The sequence below is a fragment of the Belonocnema kinseyi genome, chromosome 9 (assembly GCF_010883055.1).
Source record: "Belonocnema kinseyi isolate 2016_QV_RU_SX_M_011 chromosome 9, B_treatae_v1, whole genome shotgun sequence".
Classification (NCBI taxonomy): Eukaryota; Metazoa; Arthropoda; class Insecta; order Hymenoptera; family Cynipidae; genus Belonocnema; species Belonocnema kinseyi.
Genome location: NC_046665.1, coordinates 40949248 through 40959131, shown reverse-complemented (window position 1 = coordinate 40959131; position 9884 = coordinate 40949248). Strand labels below are relative to the sequence as shown.

The 9884-nt window shown below is 33.9% G+C and overlaps 1 protein-coding gene across 1 annotated transcript in view; it reads right to left on the bottom strand.

The window, feature by feature from the left end:
• LOC117179782 (EF-hand domain-containing family member C2-like) overlaps window positions 1-9884 on the bottom strand; it is a 27761-nt gene that overhangs the window by 2412 nt on the left and 15465 nt on the right. The window contains exons 5-11 of the mRNA XM_033371883.1: window positions 3519-3761; window positions 3174-3400; window positions 2725-2916; window positions 2360-2502; window positions 1674-1870; window positions 1375-1511; window positions 1043-1156 (exon numbers count right to left, since the gene is read on the bottom strand). Coding sequence (XP_033227774.1) covers window positions 1043-1156; window positions 1375-1511; window positions 1674-1870; window positions 2360-2502; window positions 2725-2916; window positions 3174-3400; window positions 3519-3761 — 1253 coding nt within the window. The remainder of the gene's footprint in view (window positions 1-1042; window positions 1157-1374; window positions 1512-1673; window positions 1871-2359; window positions 2503-2724; window positions 2917-3173; window positions 3401-3518; window positions 3762-9884) is intronic.

Below are 9884 nucleotides of genomic sequence, written 5' to 3'. Positions count from 1 at the left end.
CATTTTGGATCCGCCATTTTGAAGTGTTAGGGCGGAGTAGGTAACAAGGATCGGGGGTTAAGGAAATTGGATTGTAGGGGTTTAAGCTCAATGATACGCACGGAACCGGGTTTGGGGGTAGAGGAAATCGGGTTATGGGAGTCTCAGGTTATGGGCTCGATTCGGATTCAGCACAGCAAAAACCTTCGGGTATAGTAGGTCTGGTCTCTGGTTCTGAGAATTTTTGGCCTGTGTAATCTTCCCAAAATTGGATCCTTCGTAAAATAGTAACCTTTTCTTGATTTCCTTCCAAAATAGGTACCATTAAAAATTATATTTTTTTTAAAAGATGATCTTTTTACCAAATAGAAATTTTTCCTTTGTTTCCATTCCAAAGTGTTTACAAAATAAGAGTTATTTATACATTCTTTTAAACATTTTTACACATAAAATACTGAAATTTTAATATCCAAACATATTCCCTAGCGGATGGTGTGAACGGAAAGGATACTCTACAGATACAGAGTATCCTCATAGTATCCACATAGTATCCCAACCGCATCATGCAGAAAAATTTAAAAAAAGCCAGCAAGATCAACTTTTGAATTGGTGAAATTATTTTTAACTCTTTAAAGTTGCAAAAAGTTTAGTTTTTGTTGCATTATACGGATGGGATAATATGTGGATACTATGAGAATACTCTGAAGAGTATCCTTTCCGTTCACGCGGTCCACTAGTGTTTCCAAGCCTAAAGTATAAACCATCCTTATTTGGTTGTTTGCTGAATTTGAAATACAGTGAAACTCTTTAATAGCCCTCCCTTCTATAGCCCTTAGGAGAATTGACGCCGCGTCGCATATAGGTGTAACAGGTGCTGCGCGGGGTGCGCGGTAACTGCGACTGACACTCAAGCGAGCAGTCACGCGTGAACAAACAGAAGCGGAGCGGGCTATAATGAGTTAGTTCCCACCCACTGTCAGCCCCAAAATCGGCGCTATAGAAGAGTTTCACTGTACTGTTATAAGACTGTACATTTTATTTTATTACGAAAAAAAATAAATACCTAATATATTCTTTTGAATAAAAGTCTTTCGTTTCGTTATACGAATATCGTCGAGCAATCGTAATGATTTCATGTTCTGTGATACTGTCAACGAGATACTTGCAGACAATTTCTCTTAAATAGAAAATTCATAATTAAACTACATATTGTCTAAACAAAAAATACATACGAAAACTTACTGACATTTTCAGTTCCAGTGTATTTTTTAATTTAAATATTTCTCATTAGTATTTAAATAAAAATCTGGTGAACAATAATTCTATGAAAATTAAATAAAGCTGCATTGTGAACAAAATAAATGTATAATAAATAAAAGTATACATTTTACAAACCGTAAGTCTTTATACTCCACAACAAAAACTCCATTTTCAGTTCCAACTGAAGTTAACTCTTGTACAAATTCCTTATAGACTGGTTTTATAAAATCACGAACTTTTTCCATGATCAGTTTAATATTTGCTTTTGGAAACTGTAAGTTTTATTAAATTTATTTTTATTCATTATTATAAATTATCATTGTTTTATTCTGGTTAAAAGTGTCAAATATTTAGTTTAGTTCGAATTAATGTTTAATGATAAAATTAATAAATTAATATTTATATTATTTGCAGTTTTAAATAAATTTTTGAACCTCTTCAGGTTTTAGTTCCATATATCGAAGAGCATATAAATCAGCAGAATTGAGTTGAAAATGAAATCCGCAAAGATTCACACGAGCCCCGACAAAGAAATCACTCGGCTTGTAAAACTTTGGTGGCTTGTTCGTATAAATATCTTGCCCCGGTAACATTACACGCATCCTTTTTTGAAAAAGGCATCTTTGAAATCCTGGAAATAAATTTTTCACAATTTATAAAATGTCAGGAAAAGCGTTACAAAAGAAAATATCCCTATGTATTAATATGTAATTAATATTGCTATTTCCTTTTCCAATTAATTAATCCCCTTTACCAATTGAAATATTTACAAAATTAAAATGTCAAAAATGGAATCTTTTTCAAGGTTTAAATTAGAAATATGCGTTGAAAATCTAAAATTTTCCCTAAATAGGATTTCTTCAAAAATTAATTTTGAAATTAAATTCTTCCCAAAATTCGAATTTCTGCCATCTTGTAAAATTTCCAAATCAGCAATCAACTTGAATGCTTTTAAAAATTTCTAAAACTATTCAAAATCATGAGATCTATTTGCCGTTCGGATTATTTACATAAATATTAAGAAAAATATTTTTAAATTTGACTTTCCAAAATTGAAATTATGCAAGAAAAATTGATTATTGTTACTTATTTAATAAAATATTATTTCCTCTGTTCTAACCAGAATTTTTGCGAGAAAGTTCGAATATAGCTACGGTCTCGTCCATAAGATAGATTCTAATTAGAAAGTGTCTTTCTGCATTCTCTGGAATTTTTGATATCATTTTTGCTCTGAATCGCAGAACGTGGCTATCGCAACCTTGTCTGAAAATAGAATGAAAAATTAAAATTTTCTACTAAATACAAAATTTTTTAAAATTTACTTTAACGGAATAATCGAAACAAGAATACAATAAAGTTAATATTAATTAGTTCGTTAATAATAAAAAATAAATATTGATCTAAAAAGGAGATACACAAATAAACTAATAAAATAATTATTGCATTTCTGTTTATAATTATCCTTCCATTTAGACATCATCGCACTTATCGTAATAATAAAACTTGATGAAATCTACGTTTGACGCCTTAGGTGTTACTGTAAAGCAATTGCCAAGAGAGTCTTCATAAGAGCCATAACCGTTGTAAGGTGGAATGTATTTCTCCACTTTAAATTTGTAATCTGATTTTTTTAAGGGTCCTTCTAGTGGTGTAAATTCTTCTATTCCATATTTCTTTCTAAAATCATAATAATTTAGGAAATTAAAATGAAGTTCCAATTTGAAAAACTTAAAACTTTGCACAGTTCCAATAAGTGTAAATTAAAATTATTTCTTGAAAAAAAAATCCTGCTCCATCTTCACTCCATTGGGAGTGAAAATTAAATCAATTTCAAATTTCAAATTTCAAATTTCAAATTTCAAATTTCAAATTAAATCAAATCTTTCATATTGATAGTAAATTATTAATCAGATTTTATACTCGTGAATTTATACCTGTAATATTCTTTTGTAAAATAATCAAGATCAGTAATTACAACCTTCCTTCCAAAAACGTTAATCTGAGCTCCAATCGTTAGCTCGTGATCCTTGTAATAATTTGGAGAAACATTTCCAGTATTCAAAGAATCGACTATATAATAACTTTTGACTGTTTCTTCTCCCAGAACATTTAAAACCGTAAATGGATCATTTAATCCAATCGGCTCCACACTTTCAAAAAACTGAAAAGCAATATAAAATTAATTTAAAAATTCATATAAATTAATTTGTAAGCCAAAGCGAAAAAAATAACATTAAAATTTAAAACCAATTGAAGTTTTATTTATTAATAATCAATACCTTTGGAATTTTTGATCTTTTGAGGAAAAGTGGTCCAGAATCGCGACCGGAATTTGGAGGCAAGATCTCCTTTATTTCCATAGTATCATCTGCGAGATAGTAATGAATTTCTAAATTGTGAACTTCCCCATAAGGACTTTCCCTGTCGTCCCAATATCCATAAAACCTCAAAATTTGTTTATCTAGTTGTAAAAATTTTCCTCTTGTATCAATTGTTCTATTTGGTTTCTTTGCTAAAATTTTCTGGAAAAAATATTTATATTTTCAGGATGCGCCTTTCTTAAGTTGAATATGCAGAACAAAAATAATACATGTGTTTGTAATTTTTAAAAATATGTTCAATGTTCAAGTAGGATGGTCCAATTATATACCAGTAAAAATTCTACGTTCGATTTTTGGTGCTCGCCCCCCACCCAAACAATTTGGTCATTTCCTGGAGAAAGAACTGACCTATTCTTAAATGAAAAAATCTTGATTTTCGAAACAATGAAAAAAATAAATACTTGTTATGAACTTTTTGTGACTTAAAATTTAGTTACCTCATAGAGAATGTTCAAAAAATAAGTTCCACGCAATAACTTTTTATTTTGACCCCCCCCCCCCCTAATTCCGTTAAATTGTGACTGGAAAAATGCAATACAGTAGTTTTATGTCAAATTCATGCTTTTACAAACTGGCTTTTACAAACTGGCTGTTTTCTAGAATTAATGACGCAGCAACTGAATGATAATATTCATTATTTCTAATCGATTCGCTGAGGTAATAAAATACTGATTAGTAAGCGACATAGTGAAAGATATTCGAATAAACTAGAATTTTCTCCATGTTTCCTATAAAAAGCAGCAAGTGATTTTAATTGTTTAAATAATTAAAAACTGTCTTTCATAAATATATCACTCTTCCATTCATGAACTGCGTTAATATTCACAGCAAATACATAATTAATTTTAACGGTTTACAGGAAAAAAATTTTTTTTAATAAATGTGAATTGCTTAAGCAATTACAAAATACCCTGGTACAAAAATATTATACTTCAAATTCGTTAAGTCTGTCTTCAAATTCCGAAAAATACTAAGTTTTCATGATTTATTGGGAAAAATTATGCATATTAATAGAAATTGTATGAACAATTGAAAAATATGTTAAAGACAAATATTATTTTTACATTTATGAACAATATTATTTATAAGAAAATAGTAACTTTTCACGATTTACTGTAACAAGCTTTGTTTAAACTAACACAAATTTTTTAAACAATGGAAAATTAGTTTTAAAATACTTATAAATTTTTCACTTAACAAATTAAAGTAATAAATATTTAAACAAATAGAAATTGTTAAAACAATTGAACATTAGTTCTATAATACTTAGAAACTTGTCACTTTTGAAATTAAAATAATGGATCTTGAAAAAATAAAGAAATAAAAATTTTTAGCATAAATTTTACATGAAGCTGGTATTTTGAATTTTTGAAGCATTTTCAGGGCATAATAAAATAGGATTGGGCCGGTAAGATTAAAATCTATTGGATGGAAATTATTTCTTAAAGAATCCCTAAGAAGTGTATGAACTTTCATTTATAAAAAGTTAATAACAGGTACCGTTTTTCAAAAACCGAGCATTTTAATTTTAAAAATCCAGGGGCACATTTTCATGTTAAACAATTAAATAAAAATTACTAAATGTTTTTCGCACAACATACAAAGTGGGGGGGAGGTCTGGGGGAGGGATCGATCGGAAAAAGTCGAAATATTAAATTTTAGACCACCCTTATGCTTCACATAACTATAGGCATGAGTGGCGTATCGGCATGCAATTTTCTTTAAAAGAAGGTAATGACGATCAAATATAAAGGAATTCAAAATTTATCATTCGAGATTTTATATATTAAATTGACATTTATATTATTGTTATGGCTTCGACGGGAATCCACATGATGCAGATTAATTTGCACCGTAGCAAAGGCGCCTCAGCGTTTGAATCAGACACACGTCAGTGGTGCAGACAGGGCTTTCCCTAATCCAAGAACCCTGGTTATACGGGGAAAGGATTAGTGGCTTGTCAGGGTGTGGCACCATATATAAGGGCCCGAGCAAGAAACGCCAAGGGCATGCATAGCCGTCAAGGGTATTGATGCGATATTGGTGCCTGAGCTCTGCTACAATAATTTCACCGTTTTTAAGATGAGACCTAGAGGTAGTAGCGGAGAAAGAGTGGAGGAGGTTATTGCCTCGGCTTATTTCCCAGGTGTTGCTGAGCGATGCGCACCTCCCAGAGAGGTGGAGACGCACTGCGAGGAGAACAGGATTCCTCTGCTGTTCGGTTGTGATGCAAAATCTGACCACGCAGTATGGGGGAGCACACACATCAATGATATAGGGAGAGATTTAATTGAATACCTAGCGGGCACTTAGCAAGCGATTCTGAATCGGGGCAATACTCCCACATTCCAGATTAGAAAATGCGAATGAGGTTCTCGATTTGACTCCATGCTTGGCTGAACTGAGGGGCAAGATAGTGGACTGGAGAGTCTCCGATGAGCAGCCATTCTCGCCCGACAAATATATATTTTTTAGCTAAACCTAGAAGAAACAACAGTTTCAAATAGCAGAAGCCATAGAAATACACTTTGGGACTCCTAAAAAGAGAAGCTCAAAGGGAGGATTTTCTACGAAGGTGTTAAATCTCAATTCAGAATAGAGACACTAAGCTGACACTGGTGAACGAAATCTTTAACACACTTTTTTACATTTTCATCTTTTATTTATAAAAAATAATGATTCACAAACACTACCGAATCAGTTGAGAAAACAGCATAATATCAAAGTTCTCAATTAATATAATAGTTAATTTCATACAAATATAGTCACTAATAAATCGGATGGGAGATCTGAAAACTTTTCTGAATCAAAATGATATTTTATTTAGTAATATTTGGAAAGCAGAACTCAACAAAGAAAAAACGAGAATCCTGAGAAAAGGGACTTCTGGAGGATTCACAAGATACCTTGTCGGCTGAGCGGTTTAGCTTAAGACTGTTAAGAGGAAGATTTTGATAGACCGTGTAAATACGGGTGACCTCTGATCCAGAAGCACGAACAGTTAAGAGAGTATACGTATCGACTAAGTATTTATACACTAAATAAAAAAAGATTCTTTAAATTTTAATACTAGAATAGATTAGAGAAGTAATCAATCGTTTAAGAAACTCGCTTAATATTGCTACGATACAAGGTAGTTATAAGAGACTATTAAGTAGTTAAGAACTTCGAGAAAAGTCTGGCTGTCTCCTTTCTACTTCATGTGTCTAGCGCTAAGACTAACTCCTTAATTTAATAAAAGGACTCTGACTACATCATGTGAAATCAAGTGCCTTACAAGCACACTCAAGTCTAGGAAAGGATCAAAATGGTGGAATACCGACCTGAAGAAACTAAATATTTTTAATTTTTAACCGAATGCACGGATCAGTATATTAAATTATGACTTGAAATGAGTATGATCACGCATAGCCCCTCAAAAAAACAAAAACTGTTCAATTTTCAATAATATTATGGATGTTGCAGAATCACTGTTAATAATTTATGTGATATTACTGTCTTTCTTTTGAGTGACCTTCGGGTTTCATTGTTGAGAAAATAGTTTTCACCCAATACTTGTTCTTCTTGGAATTTTCCCTCTGTTTTGAGTTTAGGGCCGTACCTTTCTTGTTGGAGTCGGTACTCAGGTAGTAGCGTGATGTCTCTTTATTGAGCAGGCTTGCACCCTTTTTCCTGACTGTTTAGTATTAACCAAGGTTTTGGCGAGTGTAGTTAGTTCGTTTATTGAAGCGATTTAAATCAAGCGTACTGTCGGATACCATTTAGTATTTTTGTATTTTCAATTTAAAGTCAGTATTTTCTTACGCTTTCGGTTTTTGTTAAGTCATTTTCCCGGCTCTGTCGTTTTTTGGTGTAGTAGGAAGTGAGGAGTCGGATGACTATGACTGCCAGTTGCGTCGGGATCGATCGTTGGTGAACGATCGTGGTCGTAGCTTCCGGAGGCTACATCTTTGCCAATTTTCCACAACAACCAAAACATTTTTTTTTGTACAAAATGCTTTGTTAGATTGATTCGGGACACCTATAATAAACTACGTCGTTAAAGCATTTAGAAGCTGATCGGTTACTTCGTTTGATTGATTTAACTGGTCTGGGCATGATTCCTTCGCTGCCCCACGCCAGTCCGAGGTTAATTCAGCGGCATTGTGGTCCTTTCCGCTAGATTTGTTGGTAAGCGGAGAAGCATGATCTGAAAGCATGAAAAACCTACGTATTAACCGCGTAATTGTTTGCAACCTTGCAAACCCTTCGATGCTGGCTCTCAGACATGGCAGACATGTTGATGGCGGATTGTTTGCAAAATTGCAAAAGCCTTGAGACTGGTTCTCAGTCATGACAGACATATTAATGGTGGATTGTTTTCAACATTTCAAACGCTTCAAGACTTGCTCTCAAGCATGACAACCATACTGCTAATCAATTGTTTTCAACATTGCGAAGGCTTTGAGACAGGCTCTCAGGCATAACAGACATATAGATGGTGGATTGTTTGAAACATTGCAAACGCTTCGAGACTGGCTCTCAGGCATGACAGATATATTTATGTTGGATTATTTGAAACATTGTGAACACTTTGAGACTGGCTCTTAGACATGACAGACATATTGATGGTGAATTGTTTGCAACATTGCAAACACTTCGAGACTGGCTCTCAGGCATGGCAAACATATTGATGGTGGATTGTTCGCAACATTTCAAACGCTTCGAAACTGGCTCTCAGAAATGATAGAAATATTGATGGTGGATTGTTTGCAAGATTGCAAACGCTTCGAGACCGGTCCTCAGACATGCCAGACATATTGATGGTGGCTTGTTTGCAACATTGCAAACGTCCCAAAACATTTTCTCAGATATGACAACCATACTGCTAATGGATTGTTTGCAACATTGCGGACGCCTGGAGACAGGCTTTCAGGCATGACAAACGTACTTACTGAAGGTGTAATTGTTCGCAACATTGCATGAAATTTTTAAGAGAAAAATTGTCCTTGGTTACTTACTTCAAAGAAATAAAAAATAAAATAATAATATAATAAAATAACTAATAAAATAAAAATAGAAATAAAAAAAAATACTATAAAGAACAATTTAATCACATTTCTGAAATTCCAGTGTTCATGTAACAGCGAATTCAAGCACTTCAGGCTACCCAAACGTTGTATACGCCAATGGCTTCATTCTGGAACAGGTCCACCGCTTCACGATGGAATGCCTAGCCGGGCTCGAGAGTTAATTCTCGGTTTCTAACTACATCTGTCACTCCATCTTGTGCTGCGTATTACCGAAACCACTACATTGGTAATTTTTAAGAATACTACTTGTCTTCTATGCTATAAATAGCATCAACGCACTTTAATAATGACATTACTTGTAAAAGACCTTGGTTCAAATCTCGGACCCTCCAACAACTGAGAAAGTTCGTTTGGATTCGGAATCTGACTGTTCGGTTTCTTTCTACTTTCAGACAAGTTCTGCTTGCTACATCGCAAGTCGCTATAAGGAGCTTAGATAGACACCAACTTCGAACAAGATCCCTGCTCGACACTGGCTCTGAAAACAGTACTTTATCCCGATAATTAGTTCGCCACCTTGATTTATCACAACAGGCAAACAATATTTGCATCAAAAGTGTTGAACCTAAACCAGTCGAGATTGCTGGTACACGCGTGACCACTTTATCTTGAATCTCGGCCATTATTGTCACTTATCGAGGTGAATACTCTTCGTCTTTGCGATGTTGGTGTGATCAGTTCCTCGGAGAAATTATCGATAAAAATTGCCATCGTATCCAGGGGCTTCTCTTGGCGGGTCCAAAGTACAAAGTACCAAAGTACACGAACCCGTCGATGTAGTCTTGGATGGGTTTAAATGGTTTGATCTGATTCCATATTCCTCAACTAAAATATTGCGCTGATGTGCTTGTGGTTTAATTGATTCACTGCGTGCGCAAGGAATTGATTCGGCTGATCGTGCCACTCGAGAAATGGATACTCGAGCTTAGTCTGTCGTAGAATGGCCTCGAATAGCTTTCGCAGAGTGAAGCTTACTGGCTGGCGTTTTATATTTTAATGATAAAACTTGCAACGCTGACCCTGCTCTAAGCAAATTATAAGGAATTCGAGCAGCTATCCATTTCGGTTCGTCTCGCACATTGCAACCTCACTACCAGGTGTATACATATGAAACCGTTATTTTTTCAAGAAAAAAACACATTTATTTCAAGAGAATGATAACAAATATTTTATTCAAAGTATGCGCCCTCGC